The sequence below is a fragment of the Artemia sp. Qi Xiang Cuo genome, chromosome 21 (assembly GCF_049724085.1).
Source record: "Artemia sp. Qi Xiang Cuo chromosome 21, ASM4972408v1, whole genome shotgun sequence".
NCBI lineage: Eukaryota > Metazoa > Arthropoda > Branchiopoda > Anostraca > Artemiidae > Artemia > Artemia sp. Qi Xiang Cuo.
In genome coordinates this window covers 12687519-12709992 of record NC_142814.1, presented here as the reverse complement: position 1 = coordinate 12709992, position 22474 = coordinate 12687519, and the positions used below count along the sequence as shown (strand labels likewise).

The 22474-nt window shown below is 35.7% G+C and overlaps 1 protein-coding gene across 1 annotated transcript in view; it reads left to right on the top strand.

Moving 5' to 3' along the window:
• LOC148939248 (mitochondrial glutamate carrier 1-like) overlaps positions 1-22474 on the top strand; it is a 106139-nt gene that overhangs the window by 33999 nt on the left and 49666 nt on the right. Inside the window, exons 3-4 of the mRNA XM_089107092.1 lie at positions 548-603; positions 4662-4755. Coding sequence (XP_088963218.1) covers positions 548-603; positions 4662-4755 — 150 coding nt within the window. The remainder of the gene's footprint in view (positions 1-547; positions 604-4661; positions 4756-22474) is intronic.

Sequence of the window (22474 nt, the reverse complement as noted above, 5' to 3'; positions counted from 1 at the left end):
GGGAATCAAGGGAGGCCAATTTTGCCCCCGTCCCCATCTTCACAGTTAACGGCCCTACTGGTAAGTGCTGTATCTTCAATGATTTAGCATGGGAAGACAGTTGGAAATGAACCATCATTGCCATTGTTGCTAATGCATCTGGCAATTTCATTAAAACAGCAAAAATTTCAAAGACATTGAGCTAAATAACTAATTATTAAGACTGCTGTGTGCACTTTTACAAAACTCATTTTTGAATTCTCCCATTGAAGTTTTCCTATCCTGCCGGACACAAATTGAGATTTGATCTTCTTTATTTTCAGTTTTATAACAATTGATCAGTTCAATAATAATTTTATATCAGTTGATGCAGTGGATATAACCAGCCTTTTAATAATTATTTATTCATTACTGACGAAGTGCTTAGTACTATTAATGTGTATAGTTATACCAGTTTTTGTTTTATATTATATGATATTAAATAATACTGCTAATTATGGTTAATACAACTAGTTAGTATGATTATACTATTATATTTAAGTTTTATTGTATTGATTCTTATTTTTAGGGCGGATTGCTTCAGGAAAACTCTTAAGGCAGAAGGTTACTTTGGAATGTATAGAGGTAAGAACGTAAGTAATTTTTATAATTTATAGATACTTTGTTAACTTCACCCACTATCTTAACTGATTGAACATTAAGATGAAAAGAATTGGTTTGTGTTGACAGTATTTTATCTAGATACCAACTTTAAATAATACTATGCTACTACTAACAACTATTGGAGCACCAAGGAGCCCGAGATCCACGCAGGTTCTCATGTTCATCCTCCACTAAAATTTATTCAAAGGTTCACTCTTTCCCGTGAAGTCCTAATTTCTTCTGAATCTTTTCTTATGATCTTGTCCCATCCCATTTAGGGATGACCTGCTTTTCGTTTGTCCCTAGGATATTGCAATGCCGTGTCGTTTACTAGGCTACAATTTCGTCGAGAAGTGCCACCCCTCAAGGTCATCCTGCATAGTAAATAACCGTCATGGTTCTGGTTCGGCCAGACACCGCTATGGGACCACGCGGGTAGGGCTGCCCTCCCAGGTATATGCACGTAGGAATGAGCATTTTACAGAGTGGAGACCCCAATCCATATCACAGTACCGGCAGAGTTCCAGCATTTTTGTATCCATACTATTCTCGTCAAAATATTTTCCTTTGCGATAATTTCGAATTTGAATTTCTAAAAAGGCATAAATAATATATATTCAGAAGTGATGAAAAAGTTTAATGGATTTTATCCTTGTGTCTCCCGGTTTTAATGCCGAAAAATATCCCCCCCCCTCCCTGCACACGTCTTGTGACCATCTTCGTGTATTCCAAAAGTTTCGTAACTAAATTGTGTAGGCCTATTTTACAGAAAATAATTGCAAAACAGTCAATAAATGACAAGATAAGCTCAAATAAACAACAAATAAAATTCAACGCAAAATTCAGGAAGGTTTGTTCTCCATAAAGTAAGGATATTTTTAAAGTTTATGATCAAATCCTTGGCTGCATTAACCCACGATAAAAGTTACGTCAGGAGTCATGATGGTAATAAAAAAAAGGAGACTAACTAGAAGTAATCCACGTGGCGAAAGAGTTGTGTCAACGGGGGGGGGGATATTTATCTCCAAGATTCCTCCTCCTCCTCCCGTGGATTTTAAGAAATACCTTTTTTGGTATTTCATTGAGAAATCGCTTTTTTCATATTTTCATTTTAAAAACTGCCCCCCCCCCTTAGATTTTGAAAAACATGTTAATGTTAATCCCCCCCCTTAATTACTGTGAATTGTTGCCTACGGTCGTTAATTAAACGTTTAGTATAGGTGTGTCATTAGTTGTGTTGTGTGTAACCAAAGAGTTTTGATCAACATTAGATTAAATAAATGTCAATTTTGTCTAAACATTTTTTTAAGCCAAGGAAATTAGCTACTTTTTCAGATTAATCTTGTTATTTTGATCCTGATTGATGTTTATGTTTCTCATCTTTTTTCTAATAATGGATTAGCTTTGAACGTTGATAGGTGTGAATACCTTGCGTTTAATGTAAAATTGTCACCTACAGTTTTTGCACTGCAATGGGGATCTTCAATCCGATGTGCTAATGTTATTAAGTGGCTTGGAATCGTGGTCGTTACTCACGTCGAGCGCTCGCCTGTCTTATTAGTACCTTCTGTGATCACTCCGGTTTATTTATGCCTAGTATGTACCCTCTGCTCCAGAAGAAGTAACTAAAATCAGTTCGAGTGACGTACTTTTGGTACCTGAAATACCTACTTTGCTTGCCTCGATCTTTCCGTAATTGTCAGTAAATCCAGTGCTACGGATATTTCAGGGTCATTCAAAAGATTAATACTGTTTTAGCTGATAAGGCTGTTTTTTTATCTGGGTTGTTTCTATCCGCTAATCAGATTGTTTTGCCGTTACTGGTTGTGCATTATATTTGTGCATATTAATTTTTTTTTCTAGTACTCTGCTTGTATTTTGTTAAAAAAAAATTAACAAAGAGAGAAAAAACGAGAAACGAGACTGCGGCCAGTAGAGAAAAAAACTCTGCAAATATTTCACCTGTATCAAAACTAGCCGTCTTCAGCACAAGAGAAATACAAGAAGAATAAGATAAAAAACCGAATTAAAACTATACACAAATAAAACCACCACCAATAAAATACATTTGTCGCAACTTATCCACGTTGCGTAAATAATCTGATAGAGTCACTCGGTTAGAACATCAAAGAGACCGGGACAAAAATAAAGGAAATTTAGACTAAGCTGATTATTCTGTTGCGAAACACTCCTCTTATTAGCTTTTACTGAAGCAACTTGTTTTGGTCTAGTAGGTAATATAGTCCCCTGGTGATTATTTAAATTCTTAATTCCCTTATTGACTATTGGTTTATTTTTGAAAAGATTATCATAAATTGAGTCAATATTTAAATTTCCCGTGTCCCTATCTGTCGAAAGATTAGCAAACATGTGTGTTTTAATCTCTATAGCTTCCCTTCCCCACTGACAAAAACCTCTAGTGTTAGAAATAGCCGTGGTCTCTTCAAATTGAACACAATAGTCCGGTTGACAGTAGATATGTTCCGCCAGGGCTGAAACAAAAGCTTCAGGAGGCTTGCTTTATTGTAGGGGTTTTTCTATTGAATTACGATGCTCAATAAATCTTTCCAGCAATTGTTGGTGAGTTTTGCCAATATAGAACTTCCCACAAGAACACGGATATACACCCCATCTTATACACCCCACTTACTAAATTTCCCAGAATTAAATCTTTTCCAAAATTAAAAAAAACTACCCATGGGTCTCTACGGTTGGAAACATGTACTAATATTAAATTTACGTAAAATTCGTGAAAGCCTCTCATCCAAACACGGTATATAATGATAATAATTTATTTATAACCCACGTCATAACAAGATATGACACTTGTGGAGTAACACAAAAAAAGACACTACAAAAAAAGAAAAAAATACGCTACAAATAAAAAAAAATACTACAATGGGTTTAACCGACCAGACGGACCAAAGGATGACGAGGTGATAAACGAATATAGGCTGATTCCGACAACCGTCCATGCAGCACAGCCAACTTTGCAGTTATATCAGGGACATCAAACTTACGAATTATCTTACCATTACTATGCCAGGGGGGAGATAAAGTAAAAATTTACAATATCTGAGATAAAATACCGGATCTGCATATATGGCATATATGGATATATGGCAATGAAATGAAACTCTTAGATATATTTAATTCAGAAGACCGTAAACTCCAAGAGCCCTACTTTCATGTTTAATGCATCTATTTTCTATTAATTTATCAATAAATATTAGTTATTACAAAGCAAAATATCCCTCAAATACAACAATTCGCAATCCAGAAACTCCTGGGAACAAAGTCTGAAGGCTCTATCTACTAGTGAAATCACAACCCCTCGTTTCACCGACACAAAATGTCACGAATGAAAATTTAAATACCTATCATTGTGCGCAGGTTTTCTGTGTATCGAGAAAAGTAAATGGAGATCTCTTTTAATCAATAAAATATCGATCTACGTATCGAGTTTCGTAGCGGGTTAAAAAATTTGTTATTATTATTATTATTGCACCTTACAACCGTGTTTTTAAAATAATTAAAATTCTTAAATTAATTAAATAAATTAATTTTTAATTAAATTAATTAATTATTATCATTAAAATTAATTATTATCAAGTTTTTATGTGAAATCAGAGAAGGAAGAAGGAACAATGAAATATTTTGCCTGAATGTTTCTCTTTATTTCAATTTACCATCGTCTTTTTTTCTTCTCCAGTTTTCTTTTCATCTCTTACTTTTGCTTGAAGAACGTGTCTAAAGGAGTGTATCTTAGGGGCTCTCAGTTTTAATGCCAAAAATCTAAGGTTTATCTAAACTTGTTTTTTGGGAGCAAAAAAAAATGAAATTACAACGTCTATTTTATAATTATTTAATTCAAATTATGATTTTCCATTAAATTATAATTTTGTTTGCTAATGACTTCATTCGCCCTTTTATTTTTCCGTAAGACCAGAACAGACAGAAAAAATGTTTGACTTAAATATTTCTATTTATTTCCATTTGCGCCTGCTTCTGTTTTGCGTTAATAACGTCTTTTCTCTAAGGCTCGGCGGTGAATATTGTTTTGGTGACACCAGAGAAGGCGATCAAGCTTGCAGCAAACGACTTTTTTCGACACCATTATGCTGGACAGTCTGGGTAAATTTCTCCAATACATGTTTTTTTCCTCTTTACTAGTTCATTTCTCGTTTAGTTTTCTAGTTAGAATGTAAATGTTATTTTCTACCTCATGATGTTTTGGTCGTATGGTAAATGTATAAACATAGCTATATTTGTAAATTTTGAGCAACGGGTGACCTGGGGGCTCTTAAAGTACTAAGATCAGTGACAATGAAATCTGACTGTTTGAATGGGTTAAGTGGAAACTTAACCAATACTGGTTAACCAAAACTTAAACCTGGTGTAAAGTTATCGGGTGTATCTTGCATTCCAGAGTATTTACTTAAAGTACCAAGGACCGTGAAAAGGAGATTTGATTGTTTGAATTGGCTAAGTGGGAACTTCACCTGCTGATAAGTTATCTAGTGTCTCTGGTATTCCAAGGTCTTTATTTAAAGTACCAAGGACAGTGAAAATGAAAGTTGATTTTTTTGGCTTTGTTAAGTAGAAACTTCACCTGCTGATAAGTTATCTGGTGTCTTTGGTATTCCAGGGTCTTTACTTAAAGTACCAAGGTCAGTGAAAAGGAAATATGATAGTTTGTATTGGTTAAGTGGAAACTTCACCTGCTGATAAGTTATCTGGTTTCTCTAGCATTCCAGGGTTTTTACTTAAAGTACCAAGGACAGAGAAATTGAAATCTGATTGTTTGCATTGGTTAAGGGGAAATTTGACCAGGTTTCAAGTTATCTGTTATCTCGTGTCTCTCGTATTCCAGGGTCCTTATTTGAAGTATCAAGGACCGTGAAAGTTAAAGTTGATTTTTTGGCTTTAATAAGTAGAAACTTCATCTGCTGATAAGTTATCTGGCGTCTCTAGTATTCCAGGGTCTTTACTTAAATTACCAAGGTCAGTGAAAATGAAATCTGATTGTTTGAATTGGTTAAGTGAAAACTTCACCTGCTGATGAGTTATCTGGTGTCTCTGGTATTCCAGGGTCTTTACTTAAAGTACCAAGGACAGTGAAAATGAAAGTTGATTTTTTGGCTTTGTTAAGTAGAAACTTCATCTGCTGATAAGTTATCTGGTGGCTCTGGTATTCTAGGGTCTTTACTTAAAGTACCAAGGACAGAGAAAAGGAAATTTGATTGTTTGAATTGGTTAAGTGGAAACTTCACCTGCTGATAAGTTATCTGTTTTCTCTAGTATTCTAGGGTCTTTACTTAAATTACCAAGGACAGAGAAATTAAAATCTGATTGTTTGCATTGGTTAAGGGGAAATTTGACCAGGTTTCAAGTTATCTGGTATCTGGTGTCTCTGGTATTCCAGAATCCTTGCTTGAAGTACCAAGGACAGTGAAAATGAAAGTTGATTTTTTGGCTTTGTTAAGTAGAAACTTCACCTGCTGATAAGGTATCTGGTGGCTCTGGTATTCTAGGGTCTTTATTTAAAGTACCAAGGTCAGAGAAAATGAAATATATGGTAGTTTGAATTGGTTAAGTGGAAACTTCACCTGCTGATGAGTTATCTGGTGTCTCTGGTATTCCAGGGTCTTTACTTAAAGTACCAAGGACAGTGAAAATGAAAATTGATTTTTTTGGCTTTTTTAAGTAGAAACTCCACCTGATGATAAGTTATCTGGTGGCTCTGGTATTCCAAGATCTTTACTTAAAGTACCAAGGTCAGTGAAAAGGAAATTTGATTGTTTGAATTGGTTAGGTAAAAACTCCACCTGCTGATAAGTTATCTGGTGGCTTTCGTATTCCAAGGTCTCTACTTAAAGTACTAAGGTCAGTGAAAAGGAAATCTGATTGTTTGAATTGGTTAAGTGGAAACTTCACCTGCTGATAAGTTATCTGGTTTCTCTAGTATTCTAGGGTTTTGACTTAAAGTACCAAGGACAGAGTAATTGAAATCTGATTGTTTGCACTGGTTAAGGGGAAATTTGACCAGGTTTCAAGTTATCTGTTATCTGGTGTCTCTCGTATTCCAGGGTCATTATTTGACGTATCAAGGACAGTGAAAGTGAAAGTTGATTTTTTGGCTTTGTTAAGTAGAAACTTCACCTGCGGATAAGTTATCTGGTGTCTTTGGTATTCCAGGGTCTTTACTTAAAGTACCAAGGACAGTGCAAAGAAAATCTGATTGTTTAATTTGGTTAAGTGGAAACTTCACCTGTTGATAAGTTATCTGGTTTCTCAGGTATTCCAGGGTCTTTACTTAAAGTACCAAGGTCTTTACTTAAAGTACCAAGGTCAGTGAAAATGAAATCTGATTGTTTGAATTGGTTAAGTAGAAACTTCACCTGCTGATAAGTTATCTGGTGTCTTTGGTATTCCAGGGTCTTTACTTAAAGTACCAAGGTCAGTGAAAAGGAAATCTGATTGTTTGAATTGGTTAAGTGGAAACTCCACCTGCTGATAAGCTATCTAGGGGCTCTGGTATTTTTGGATCTTTTCTTAAAGTACCAAGGTCAGTGAAAATGAAATCTGATTGTTTGAATTGGTTAGGTGGAAACTCCACCTGCTGATGAGTTATCTGGTGTCTCTGGTATTCCAAGGTCTTTACTTAAAGTACCAAGGTCTTTCCTTCAAGTACCAAGGTCAGTGAAAATGAAATCTGATTGTTTGAATTGGTTAAGTAGAAACTTCACCTGCTGATAAGTTATCTGGTGTCTTTGGTATTCCATGGTCTTTACTTAAATTACCAAGGTCAGTGAAAATGAAATTTGATGGTTTAACAGGTTAAGTGGAAACTTTACCTGTTGATAAGTTATCTGGTTTCTTTATTATTCCAGGGTCTTTACTTAAATTACCAAGGTCAGTGAAAATGAAATTTGATTGTTTTAATTGGTTAAGTAGAAACTTCACCTGCTGATAATTTATCTGGTGTCTTTGGTATTCCAAGGTCTTTACTTAAAGTACCAAGGTCAGTGAAAATGAAATCTGATTGTTTGAATTGTTTAAGTAGAAACTTCACCGACTGATAAGTTATCTGGTGTCTCTGGTATTCCAAGGTCTTTACTTAGGGTACCAAGGTCAGTGAAAATGAAATCTGATTGTTTGAATTGGTTAAGTAGAAACTTCACCTGCTGATAAGTTATCTGGTGTCTTTGGTATTCCAGGGTCTTTACTTAAAGTACCAAGGTCAGTGAAAATGAAATTTGATTGTTTGAATTGGTTAAGTTGAAACTTTACCTGTTGATAAGTTATCTGGTGTATCTAGTATTCCATGGTCTTTACTTAAAGTACCAAGGTCAGTGAAAAGGAAATTTGATTGTTTTAATTGGTTAAAATGAAACTTCACCTGCTGATAAGTTATCTGGTGTCTTTGGTATTCCAGCGTCTTTACTTAAAGTACCAAGGTCAGTGAAAAGGAAATTTGATTGTTTTAATTGGTTAAGTAGAAACTTCACCTGCTGATAAGTTATCTGGTGTCTTTGGTATTCCAAGGTCTTTACTTAAAGTACCAAGGTCAGTGAAAATGAAATCTGATTGTTTGAATTGGTTAAGTAGAAACTTCACCTGCTGATAAGTTATCTGGTGTCTTTGGTATTCCAAGGTCTTTACTTAAAGTACTAAGGTCAGTGAAAAGGAAATATGATTGTTTGAATTGGTTAAGTGGAAACTTCACCTGCTGATAAGTTATCTGGTGGCTCTGGTATTCCAAGGTGCTTTACTTAAAGTACCAAGGACAGAGAAATTGAAATCTGATTGTTTGCATTGGTTAAGGGGAAATTTGACCAGGTTTCAAGTTATCTGGTATCTGGTGTCTCTGGTATTCCAGGGTCCTTACTTGAAGTACCAAGGACAGTGAAAATGAAAGTTAATTTTTTGGCTTTGTTAAGTAGAAACTTCACCTGCTGATAAGTTATCTGGCGGCTTTAGGATTCCAAGGTGTTTACTTAAAGTACCAAGGTCAGTGAAAAGGAAATCTGATTGTTTGAATTGGTTAAGTAGAAACTTCACCTGCTGATAAGTTATCTGGTGGCTCTTGTATTTCAAGGTCTTTACTTAAAGTACCAAGGTCAGAGAAATTGAAATCTGATTATTTGCATTGGTTAAGGGGAAATTTGACCAGGTTTCAAGTTATCTGGTATCTGGTGTCTCTGGTATTCCAGGGTCCTTACTTGAAATACCAAGGACAGTGAAAATGAAAGTTGATTTTTTGGCCTTGTTAAGTAGAAACTTTACCTGCTGATAAGTTATCTGGTGGCTCTGGTATTCCAAGGTCTTTACTTAAAGTACCAAGGTCAGTGAAAATGAAATCTGATTGTTTGGATTGGTTAAGTGGAAACTTCACCTGCTGATAAGTTATCTGGTGTCTCTGGTATTCCAGGGTCCTTACTTGAAGTACCAAGGACAGTGAAAATGAAAGTTGATTTTTAGGCTTTGTTAAGTAGAAACTTCACCTGCTGATAAGTTATCTGGTGGCTCTGGTATTCTTGAGTCTTTACTTAAAGTACCAAGATCAGTGAAAAGGAAATTTGATTGTTTGGATTGGTTAAAGGGAAACTTCACCTGCTGATAAGTTATCTGGTGGCTCTGGTATTCTAGGGTCTTTACTTAAAGTACCAAGGACAGTGAAAATGAAAGTTGATTTTTTGGCTTTGTTAAGTAGAAACTTCACCTGCTGATAAGTTATCTGGTGGCTCTGGTATTCTAGGGTCTTTACTTAAAGTACCAAGGTCAGTGAAAAGGAAATCTGATAGTTTGAATTGGTTAAGTGGAAACTTCACCTGCTGATGAGTCATCTGGTGTCTCTGGTATTCCAGGGTCTTTACTTAAAGTACCAAGGACAGAGAAATAGAAATCTGATTGTTTGCATTGGTTAAGGGGAAATTTGACCAGGTTTCAAGTTATCTGGTATTTAGTGTCTGGTATTCCAGGTTATTTGAAGTACCAAGGACAGTGAAAGTGAAAGTTGATTTTTTGGCTTTAATAAGTAGAAACTTCATCTGCGGATAAGTTATCTGGTGACTCTGGTATTCCAAGGTCTTTACTTAAATTACCAAGGTCAGTGAAAATGAAATCTGATTGTTTGAATTGGTTAAGTGAAAACTTCACCTGCTGATTAGTTATCTGGCGTCTCTGGTATTCCAGGGTCTTTACTTAAAGTACCAAGGACAGAGAAATTGAAAGTTGATTTTTTGGCTTTGTTAAGTAGAAACTTGACCTGCTGATAAGTTATCTGGTGTCTTTGGTATTCCAGGGTCTTTACTTAAAGTACCAAGGTCAGTGAAAAGGAAATTTGATTGTTTGAATTGGTTAAGTGGAAACTTCACCTGCTGATAAGTTATCTGGTATCTCTAGTATTCCAGGGTCTTTACTTAAAGTACCAAGGACAGAGAAATTAAAATCTGATTGTTTGCATTGGTTAAGGGGAAATTTGACCAGGTTTCAAGTTATCTGGTATTTGGTGTCTGGTATTCCAGGGTCCTTACTTGAAGTACCAAGGACAGTGAAAATGAAAGTTGATTTTTTGGCTTTGATAAGTAGAAACTTCACCTGCTGATAAGTTATCTGGTGACTCTGGTATTCAAAGGTCTTTACTTAAAGTACCAAGGTCAGTGAAAATGAAATCTGATGGTTTGAATTGGTTAAATGAAAACTTCACCTGATGATAAGTTATCCGGTGTCTCTGGTATTCCAGGGTCTTTACTTAAAGTACCAAGGACAGTGAAAATGAAAGTTGATTTTTTGGCTTTGTCAAGTAGAAACTTCACCGGCTGATAAGTTATCTGGTGGCTCAGGTATTCCAGGGTCTTTACTTTAAGTACCAAGGTCAGTGAAAATGAAATCTGATTGTTTGAATTGGTTAAGTGGAAACTTCACCTGCTGATAAGTTATCTGGTGGCTCTGGTATTTCAAGGTCTTTACTTAAAGTACCAAGGTCAGAGAAATTGAAATCTGATTATTTGCATTGGTTAAGGGGAAATTTGACCAGGTTTCAAGTTATGTTGTATCTTCTGTCTCTGGTATTCCAGGGTCCTTACTTGAAGTACCAAGGACAGTGAAAATGAAAGTTGATTTTTTTTGGCTTTGTTAAGTAGAAACTTCACCTGCTGATAAGTTATCTGGTGGCTCTGGTATTCTATGGTCTTTACTTAAAGTACCAAGGTCAGTGAAAAGGAAATTTGATTGTTTGAATTGGTTAAGTGGAAACTTCACCTGTTGATAAGTTATCTGGTTGCTCTGGTATTCCAAGGTCTTTACTTAAAGTACCAAGCACAGAGAAATTGAAATCTAATTGTTTGTATTGGTTAAGGGGAAATTTGACCAGGTTTCAAGTTATCTGGTATCTGGTGTCTCTGGTATTCCAGGGTCTTTGCTTAAAGTGCCAAGGTCAGTGAAAAGGAAATTTGATTGTTTGAATTGGTTAAGTGGAAACTTCACCTGCTGATAAGTTATCTGGTGTCTCTGGTATTCCAGGGTCTTTACTTAAAGTACCAAGGTCAGTGAAATTGAAATATGATTGTTTGCATTGGTTAAGGGGAAATTTGACCAGGTTTCAAGTTATGTTGTATCTTCTGTCTCTGGTATTCCAGGGTCCTTACTTGAAGTACCAAGGACAGTGAAAATGAAAGTTGATTTTTTTGGCTTTGTTAAGTAGAAACTTCACCTGCTGATAAGTTATCTGGTGGCTCTGGTATTCCAAGGTCTTTACTTAAAGTACCAAGGTCAGTGAAAAGGAAATTTGATTGTTTGAATTGGTTAAGTGGAAACTTCACCTGTTGATAAGTTATCTGGTTTCTCAAGTATTCCAGGGTCTTTACTTAAAGTACCAAGGACAGAGAAATTAAAATCTGATTGTTTGCATTGGTTAAGGGGAAATTTGACCAGGTTTCAAGTTATCTGGTATCTGGTATCTCTGGTATTCCAGGGTCCTTACTTAAAGTACCAAGGTCAGTGAAAAGGAAATTTGATTGTTTGAATTGGTTAAGTAGAAACTTCACCTGCTGATAAGTTATCTGGTGGCTCTGGTATTCTAAGGTCTTTACTTAAAGTACCAAGGACAGAGAAATTGAAATCTGATTGTTTGCATTGGTTAAGGGGAAATTTGACCAGGTTTCAAGTTATGTTGTATCTTCTGTCTCTGGTATTCCAGGGTCCTTACTTGAAGTACCAAGGACAGTGAAAATGAAAGTTGATTTTTTTTGGCTTTGTTAAGTAGAAACTTCACCTGCTGATAAGTTATCTGGTGTCTTTGGTATTCCAGGGTCTTTACTTAAAGTACCAAGGTCAGTGAAAAGGAAATCTGATTGTTTGGATTGGTTAAGTGGAAACTTCATCTATTTATAAGTTATCTTGTTGCTTAGGCATTCTAGGGTTTTTACTTAAAGTACCAAGGACAGAGAAATTGAAATCTGATTGTTTGCATTGGTTAAGGGGAAATTTGACCAGGTTTCAAGTTATCTGGTATCTGGTATCTCTCGTATTCCAGGGTCCTTGCTTAAAGTACCAAGGTCTGTGAAAATGAAATTTGATTGTTTGAAATGGTTGAGTGGAAATTTCACCTGCTGATAAGTTATCTGGTGGCTCTGGTATGCCAGTGTCTGTACTTAAATTACCAAGGACAGTGAAAATGAAAGTTGATTTTTTGGCTTTGTTAAGTAGAAACTTCACCTGCTGATAAGTTATCTGTTGGCTTTGGTATTCCAAGGTCTTTACTTAAAGTACCATGGTCAGTGAAAATGAAATCTGATTGTTTGAATTGGTTAAGTGGAAACTTCACCTGCTGATAAGTTATCTGGTGTCTTTGGTATTCCAAGGTCTTTACTTAAATTACCAAGGACAGAGAAATTGAAATCCGATTGTTTGCATTGGTTAAGGGGAAATTTGACCTGGTTTCAAGTTATCTGTTATCTGGTGTCTCTGGTATTCCAGGGTCCTTACTTGAAGTACCAAGGACCGTGAAACTGAAAGTTGATTTTTTGGCTTTGTTAAGTAGAAACTTCATCTGCTGATAAGTTATCTGGTGGCTCTGGTATTCTAGGGACTTTACTTAAAGTACCAAGGACAGAGTAATTGAAATCTGATTGTTTGCATTGGTTAAGGGGAAATTTGACTAGGTTTCAAGTTATCTCATATCTGGTGTCTCTGATATTCCAGGGTCCTTGCTTGACGTATCAAGGACAGTGAAAATTAAAGTTGATTTTTTGGCTTTGTTAAGTAGAAATTTTACCTGCTGATAAGTTATCTGGTGGCTCTGGTATTCCAAGGTCTTTACTTAAAGTACCAAGGTCAGTGAAAATGAAATCTGATTGTTTGAATTGGTTAAGTGGAAACTTCACCTGCTGATGAGCTATCTGGTGTCTCTGGTATTCCAGGTTCTTTAATTAAAGCACCAAGGACAGTGAAAATGAAAGTTGATTTTTTGGCTTTGTTAAGTAGAAACTTCACCTGCTGATAAGTTATCTGGTGGCTCTGGTATTCCAAGGTCTTTACTTAAAGTACCAAGGTCAGTGAAAATGAAATCTGATTGTTTGAATTAGTTAAGTGGAAACTTCACCTGCTGATGAGTTAACTGGTGTCTCTGGTATTCCAGGGTCTTTACTTAAAGTACCAAGGACAGTGAAAATGAAAGTTGATTTTTTGGCTTTGTTAAGTAGAAACTTCACCTGCTGATAAGTTATCTGGTGGCTCTGGTATTCCAGGGTCTTTACTTAAAGTACCAAGGACAGAGAAATTGAAATCTTATTGTTTGCATTGGTTAAGGGGAAATTTGACCAGGTTTCAAGTTATCTGGTATCTGGTGTCTCTGGTATTTCAGGGTCCTTACTTGAAGTACCAAGGACAGTGAAACTGAAAGTTGATTTTTTGGCTTTGTTAAGTAGAAACTTCACCTGCTGATAAGTTATCTGGTGGCTCTGGTATTCCAAGGTCTTTACTTAAAGTACCAAGGTCAGTGAAAATGAAATATGATTGTTTGAATTGGTTAAGTGGAAACTTCACCTGCTGATGAGTTAACTGGTGTCTCTGGTATTCCAGGGTCTTTACTTAAAGTACCAAGGACAGTGAAAATGAAAGTTGATTTTTTGGCTTTGTTAAGTAGAAACTTCACCTGCTGATAAGTTATCTGGTGGCTCTGGTGTTCCAAGGTCTTTACTTAATATACCAAGGTCAGTGAAAATGAAATATGATAGTTTGAATTGGTTAAGTAGAAACTTCACCTGCTGATAAGTTATCTGGTGTCTCTGGTATTCCAGGGTCTTTACTTAAAGTACCAAGGTCAGAGAAATTGAAATCTGATTGTTTGCATTGGTTAAGGGGAAATTTGACCAGGTTTCAAGTTATGTTGTATCTGGTGTCTCTCATTTTCCAGGGTCATTACTTGAAGTACCAAGGACCGTGAAAGTTAAAGTTGATTTTTTGGCTTTGTTTAGTAGAAACTTTACCTGCGGATAAGTTATCTGGTGGCTCTGGTATTCAGAGGCGCCATTTCAGCCAAACCTTAGGGTGGGCAAGCAATAGACATGGGCCCCGAAGCAGGCTTTTGTAAAAAAAAATTGCCTCTAGCTTTATCCGAAGAAGAAACTGCCTTCCGTGGGAGTTACCGTAAAAATTAAGGAAAGTGTCTCAATTCCTTGGCCTTTCTTTCTTTTCCTCTTATGCCTCAGTTTTGAAAAAGACAAGATATCTGAAGAAAGTGGAAACGGTATTTGCGATCTTAAAAAAACAGCTGTTTGAGAGTCTTTCACTTTTCCGATCCTGTAACTTGACGAATGGCGAAACTCTGTAGAAACTCACGCTCTGACTAAAGTATATTCTGTAGCCGAATTCTTCAGCTGGCTGTATACAATAAATACTTTAGTCCAAGTTGGAGTCACGCTCCGGCTATGAAGATGTAAAACTTTGTTTGCTCGAGTATGTTTAAAAAGTCAAAAGATACAACAAAATTTTGAAACAGATCAGTGAACACTCAAGGCAACAAGGGGAACCTTCGTGGTTTCATCTTCGCAAAGTCGTCAAAAAGCTGGCCGAAATCCAAGTTTTTAATTAAATTCTTCTCTGCAAAGATCAAAAGCAGGTGACTGAGACGATCGTCTCCTGCAGTCAAGCGCAGATAGTTTTTCGACGATTTCCAGTCCAAAAAACAAGCGTACATTACTGACTGTCGTGACAGGAAGTGTGGGAGCATTATGAAGACTCTTAACAATTCCTGAACAGGCCACTGGAAGTGTCTTGATATTATCGATGACGTCCATGAAGTTCTTTGGCTTTGCCTCCTCTTCGAGCAAAAGCCACTTGGCAATACCAGCTTGGGCTTCAAGAAGAATCAGGTCAATGTTCATTTCAGAATAAAGTTCAGAGAAGTGCTTGAGGAGCCCTGTATCCATGAACATGTTAGAGCTGGGGACCAAAGCTGTGAGTGTACTGAGCACTGTAAGGTTATATCTAAACCATGTGTTGGATTCCAAAGTCAAACGATCTAGAGTCTCCAGGTATTCTCTATTCAGTATTTCCGCTATAGTTGGAGCTCTATTTTCAGATTCAACTAAGTTTTTTCCTAAGGTCGAAGTGGTCGTGAATTCTTTCAGGTGTTTCATAATTTTTTATGTTCTTTTAGGTCGTTCCATCTGACCTGCAGAGGAGAATCCGGTCACGGGCCCATTCATGTCAGGTACTTCAAGTTAAAGACCTTCAGCTAACTCTTTTGCCTTCTCCAAAAGCGATGCAAATGAAGCTTCAGGGCGCAGTTCAGTTATTTCCTTCCTTCCTTGGTGCTTGAATCAAGGTAAAAGACCTAGATATAACCAGATAAGCTGCCTGAAGCTGCTCAGAAAGAGAGGTTATCATCCTCAGAACTGTTTCCATATAGAGCAACTGGAATATAAATGTGAAAAATTCCATTTTTCTCTGGAGCCTAGCTGCTTCTGCTCAAGTTTTACTATCAGCTCCCTCGCTGACTGCAGACATTACAGCCAGAACACATTCATATCGGTGTCTTATCTTCATTATTGATCGATGCCAGTATGATCATCTTGTCGCGGTACTCCTTTCTAATTACAGTACTGGCATTTGATTAGCCTTTTGGGACTCAACAAAAAGCTGATGTCAGGTGTTGATGAAGCAAATGAACGTTTAAGGATTTTGGACTCACGAATAAAATGAGGCAACAGTCCTAATACCTTCAACACAATTTGCAATGACCAAATTAAGTCTATGCACACAGCAATGAATTTATATTATTTCTGACACTTTTGCTCTCAGTCGCGCTTGACCACGGGAGAAGAGCCCGCTCATGACGCTTGCTCCATCGCAGCACTAAATAACACAAAAGCTCCAGTCGAAACAAAGTTTTGCCACTGCGTCGTGAATTAAGCTGGCTGAATTTTCAGCATCCAGGCTTTTTATATGATAGCATCCTATTGGTTTTTCTCTTGCTTTTTCCTCGTCGAAGTACCTCAGAATAATGACGAGCTGTTCTGTTTTCGAAATATCTTATGTCTCGTCGGAAAGAACAGCAAAGAACTTAACACGCTTAACTTCTTGCAATACTGTAGACCAGAGCCTAGATTTTATCACTGAATTTAGAACGTTCTAGTGTTCGTGAGAAGTATAATGGCTGTGTCTCTTTATATCTTGTTAAAAAGCGTGGAAGAATACTCAACGAGAAGATTGCAAGTTTCAACGAAATGTCTTTTGTTTGCCAAAGATCTGGTCTCATCGCGGCCGCGAAAGGCTGTACCATGTCGCCTCAGCAGGGCCTTTACTTTCAGTAGGGTACTTACGTATTTCCTGTTTTCATTAGTCTCTTTAGTACTGTCTGTTGACAAAACAGATGCAATGGGTTGCATCTCCTTGGCTTGCATAGCTTTGAATTTCGTCCACGAAATTGCGCTTTCCCTATGGTGGTCACTTTTCGCATGCTCTTCTAGAACGCTTGAGATGTCCTTCCATCTTCTAACGCCGGTCTCGATGAAATGCCTCGCCCCGTATCTCTGTCCGCGAAGGGTTGACGTGCCGCCAAAGTGTCTGCAGATATTTACTACTATATGTATATATAGGTACTTATGCATTATGCGGTACCCACCGCTATATACTGTATAAGGAAACCAGACATGGAGACCCGTCGGCAGTTTTTTCGCAGTTCATATTATTGACATACGAATAACGTAAACATATCACTTGGTTTTTTTTTATGCTCTTTCCAAATAGAAGAATCCTTTTTGTCAGACATGAATTTCACCCCCACCCCTATATATAAAAATTCAGGGTATACTTTTGTTCATGAAGGGGGGGGGTGTAAACTTTATTTCTGATGTAAAAGGGAGGATAAGTTTAGACTTTACCCCCACCCCACACCACCTATTGTCCAAATATACGCCCTTAATTTGTATATGCAGGGGGGAGGGTAAAATTAATTCCCGACAAAAATTATTATTATATTTGGAAAGAACATAAAAAGAAAGGCATCGAGTGGTATGTTTACTTTATTCGTAAGTCAATAATATGATTTGCGAAAAATTTACCTATACATATATATATATATATATATATATATATATATATATATATATATATATATATATATATATATATATATATATATATATATATATATATATATATATATATATATATATATATATATATATATATATATATATATATATATATATATATATATATATATATATATATATATATATATTATATATATATATATATATTATATATTATTATATATCATATATATTCATATATATATATATGTATATATATATATATATATATATATATATATATATATATTTATATATATATATATATATATATATATATATATATATATATATATATATATATATATATATATATATATATATATATATATATATATATATATATATATATATATATATATATATATATATATATATATATATATATATATATATATATATATATATATATATATATATATATATATATATATATATATATATATATATATATATATATATATATATATATATATATATATATATATATATATATATATATATATATATATATATATAATTGAGCTATAATCACCTAACATTAATATTTTACTTACTTAAGTTTCTCTCAGCTCCTTTCTCGTGATGAAAATTTTCAAACTGAAGGAATGTACCCTGGGTGTTTGACAACTTGGCTTTAGTTTTGGTTTCAGACCATCAACAATCGAAATGTTTCATTTTGTTAACTATTCATTGAGATATTTGTGTGACGTTCGGAAGCCGGAAGAAAGTTTATATGAAAAAGGTGACAGCTTGTCCTTTATCTTGACCGTGCCGAGTAAAAATCAGGGCAATAATACTATTTATAGGTGAAAGAATTTTGAAGGTATTTTCAAAAAGTTTGCTTCGAGGAAGAGCAAGCAACCCCAGAAAATAAATACAGAGCTTAAAAAATAAGTAGATATAAGTCTTAGCAGTCATTTGGTGATGAATGACATTTTTTTATGAAAGTAATGGTGTCCATTTTTTGCCCTATTACGTCATTATGTCCAGGCACATAGAAATATGTCCTTTGGACATAAAATATGTCCAGTTGGCAACCCTGTGCACGACCCAGTTGCACTATTAATCTCACTATTATCTAAGTTAATCTACATATAAATGTAGCAGTTTCAAAATTTTGACTAATTGCCAATTGTAATTTTGTTCCTGTATATTTTGTAAAAGAAAAAAAAGGCCTTTTTGGGAGGAAGCTTGGGCCCCCCAGAAAAATTAGGGTGGGCAATGGCCCATCCCTGCCCCCCCTCCAAATGGCGCCCCTGCTGGTATTCCAAGGTCTTTACTTAAAGTATCAAGGTCAGTGAAAATGAAATCTGATTGTTTGAATTGGTCAAGTGGAAACTTCACCTGCTGATAAGTTATCTGGTGTCTCTGGTATTCCAGGGTCTTTACTTAAAGTACCAAGGACAGTGAAAATGAAAACTGATTTTTTGGCTTTGTTAAGTAGAAACTTCACCTGCTGATAAGTTATCTGGTGGCTCTGGTATTCCAGGGTCTTTACTTAAAGTACCAAGGACAGTGAAAATGAAAGTCTGATTGTTTGGCTTGGTTAAGTAGAAACTTCACCTGCTGATAAGTTATCTGGGGGCTCTGGTATTTCTAGATCTTTACTTAAAGTACCAAGGTCAGTGAAAATGAAATCTGATTGTTTGAATTGGTTAAGTAGAAACTTCACCTGCTGATAAGTTATCTGGTATCTCTGGTATTTCAAGGTCTTTTCTTAAAGTACCAAGGTCTGTGAAAATGAAAGTTGATTTTTTGGCTTCGTTAAGTAGAAACTTCACCTGCTGATAAGCTATCTGGTGGCTCTGGTATTCTAGAGTCTTTACTTAAAGTACCAAGGTCAGTGAAAAAGAAATCTGATTGTTTGAATTGGTTAAGTGGAAACTTCACCTGCTGATAAGTTATCTGGTGGCTCTGGTATTTCAAGGTCTTTTCTTAAAGTACCAAGGTCTGTGAAAATGAAATTTGATTTTTTGGCTTTGTTAAGTAGAAACTTCACCTGCTGATAAGTTATCTGGTGGCTCTGGTATTCCAGGGTCTTTACTTAAAGTACACAAGGATCAGTGAGAAATTGGAAATCTGATTTGTTTGACATTTGCTTAAGGTGGAAACTTCTCCCTGCTGATAAGTTATCTGGTGGCTCTGGTATTCCAAAGTCTTTACTTAAAGTACCAAGGTCAGTAAAAATGAAATCTGATTGTTTGAATTAGTTAAGTGGAAACTTCACCTGCTAATGAGTTAACTGGTGTCTCTGGTATTCCAGGGTCTTTATTTAAAGTACCAAGGACAGTGAAAATGAAAATTGCTTTTTTGGCTTTTTTAAGTAGAAACTTCATCTGCTGATAAGTTATCTGGCGGCTCTGGTATTCCAGGGTCTTTACTTAAATTACCAAGGTCAGTGAAAATGAAATCTGATTGTTTGAATTGGTTAAGTGGAAACTTCACCTGCTGATAAGTTATCTGGTATCTCTGGTATTCCAGGGTCTTTACTTAAAGTACCAAGGACAGTGAAAATGAAATTTGATTTTTTGGCTTTGTTAAGTAGAAATTTCACCTGCTGATAAGTTATCTGGTGGATCTGGTATTCCAAGGTCTTTACTTTAAGTACCAAGATCAGTGAAAATAAAATCTGATTGTTTGAATTGGTTAAGTGAAAACTTCACCTGCTGATAAGTTATCTGGTTTCTCTGGTATTCCAGGGTCTTTACTTAAAGTACGAAGGACAGAGAAAATGAACGTTGATTTTTTGGCTTTGTTAAGTAGAAACTTCATCTATTGATGAGTTATCTGGTGTCTTTGGTATTCTAAGGTCTTGACTTAAAGTACCAAGGACAGAGTAATTAAAATCTGATTGTTTGCACTAGTTAAGAGGAAAATTGTCCAGGTTTTAAGTTATCTGTTCTCTCGTGTCTCTGATATTCCAGGGTCCTTATTTAAAGTACCAAGGACCGGGAAAGTGAAATTTATTTTTTTCACTCTATTTAGTAGAAACTTCACCTGCTGATAAGTTATCTCGTGGCTCTGGGATTCCAAGGTCTTTACTTTAAGTACCAACGTCAGTGAAAATGAAATCTGATTGTTTGAATTGGTTAAGTGGAAACTTCACCTGCTGATAATTTATCTGGTGTCTCTGGTATTCCAGGGTCTTTACTTGAAGTACCAAGGACAGTGAAAATGAAAGTTGATTTTTTGGCTTTGTTAAGTAGAAACTTCACCTGCTGATAAGTTATCTGGTGGCTCTGGTATTCCAGGGTCTTTACTTAAAGTACCAAGGTCAGTGAAAAGGAAATCTGATTGTTTGAATTGGTTAAGTGGAAACTTCATCTGCTGATACATTATCTGGTATCTCTGATATTCCAGGGTCTTTACTTAACGTGCCAAGGACAGTGAAAATGAAAGTTGATTTTTTGGCTTTTTTAAGTAGAAACTTCACCTGCTGATAAGTTATCTGGTGTCTCTGGTATTCCAGGGTCTTTACTTAAAGTACCAAGGACAGTGAAAATGAAAATTGATTTTTTTGGCTTTTTTAAGTAGAAACTCCACCTGATGATAAGTTATCTGGTGTCTCTGGTATTCTAAGGTCTTTACTTTAATTACCAAGGTCAGTGAAAATGAATTCTGATTGTTTGAATTGGTTAAGTAGAAACTTCACCTGCTGATAAGTTTTCTGGTGTCTTTGGTATTCAAGGGTCTTTACTTAAAGTACGAAGGACAGTGAAAATGAAATTTGATTTTTTGGCTTTGTTAAGTAGAAATTTCACCTGCTGATAAGTTATCTGGTGGCTCTGGTATTCCAAGGTCTTTACTTTAAGTACCAAGGTCAGTGAAAATAAAATCTGATTGTTTGAATTGGTTAAGTGGAAACTTCACCTGCTGATAATTTATCTGGTATCTCTGGTATTCCAGGGTCTTTACTTGAAGTACCAAGGACAGTGAAAATGAAAGTTGATTTTTTGGCTTTGTTAAGTAGAAACTTCACCTGCTGATAAGTTATCTGGTGGCTCTGGCATTCTAGTGTCTTTATTTAAAGTACCAAGGACAGAGAAATTGAAATCTGATTGTTTGTATTGGTTAAGGGGAAATTTGTCCAGGTTTTAAGTTATCTGGTATCTGGTGTCTCTAGTATTCCAGGGTCCTTACTTGAATTACCAAGGACAGTGAAAATGAAAGTTGTTTTTTTGATTTTTTTAAGTAGAAACTTCACCTGCTGATAAGTTATCTGGTGGCTGTGGTATTCCAAAGTCTTTACTTAAAGTACCAAGGCCAGTGAAAATGAAATCTGATTGTTTGAATTGGTTAAGTGGAAACTTCACCTGCTGATAATTTATCTGGTGTCTCTGGTATTCCAGGGTCTTTACTTGAAGTACCAAGGACAGTGAAAATGAAAGTTGATTTTTTGGCTTTGTTAAGTAGAAACTTCACCTGCTGATAAGTTATCTGGTGGCTCTGGTATTCCATTGTCTTTACTTAAAGTACCAAGGTCAGTGAAAATGAAATATGATTGTTTGAATTGGTTAAGTGGAAACTTCATCTGCTGATACATTATCTGGTATCTCTGGTATTCCAGGGTCTTTACTTAAAGTGCCAAGGACAGTGAAAATGAAAGTTGATTTTTTGGCTTTTTTAAGTAGAAACTTCACCTGCTGATAAGTTATCTGGTATCTCTGGTATTCCAGGGTCTTTACTTAAAGTACCAAGGACAGTGAAAATGAAAGTTGATTTTTTGGCTTTGTTAAGTAGAAACTTCACCTGCTGATAAGTTATCTGGTGGCTCTGGTATTCCAAGGTCTTTACTTAAAGTACCAAGGTCAGTGAAAATGAATTCTGATTGTTTGAATTGGTTAAGTGGAAACTTCACCTGCTGATAAGTTATCTGGTATCTCTGGTATTCCAGGGTCTTTACTTAAAGTACCAAGGACAGTGAAAATGAAATTTGATTTTTTGGCTTTGTTAAGTAGAAACTTCACCTGCTGATAAGTTATCTGGTGGATCTAGTATTCAAGGGTCTTTACTTAAAGTACCAAGGACAGAGAAATTGAAATCTTATTGTTTGCATTGGTTAAGGGGAAATTTGTCCAGGTTTCAAGTTATCTGGTATCTGGTGTTTCTGGTATTCCAGGGTCATTACTTGAAGTACCAAGGACCGTGAAAATGAAAGTTATTTTTTTGACTTTGTTTAGTAGAAACTTCACCTGCTGATAAGTTATCTGGGGTCTCTGGTATTCCAAGGTCTTTACTTAAAGTAC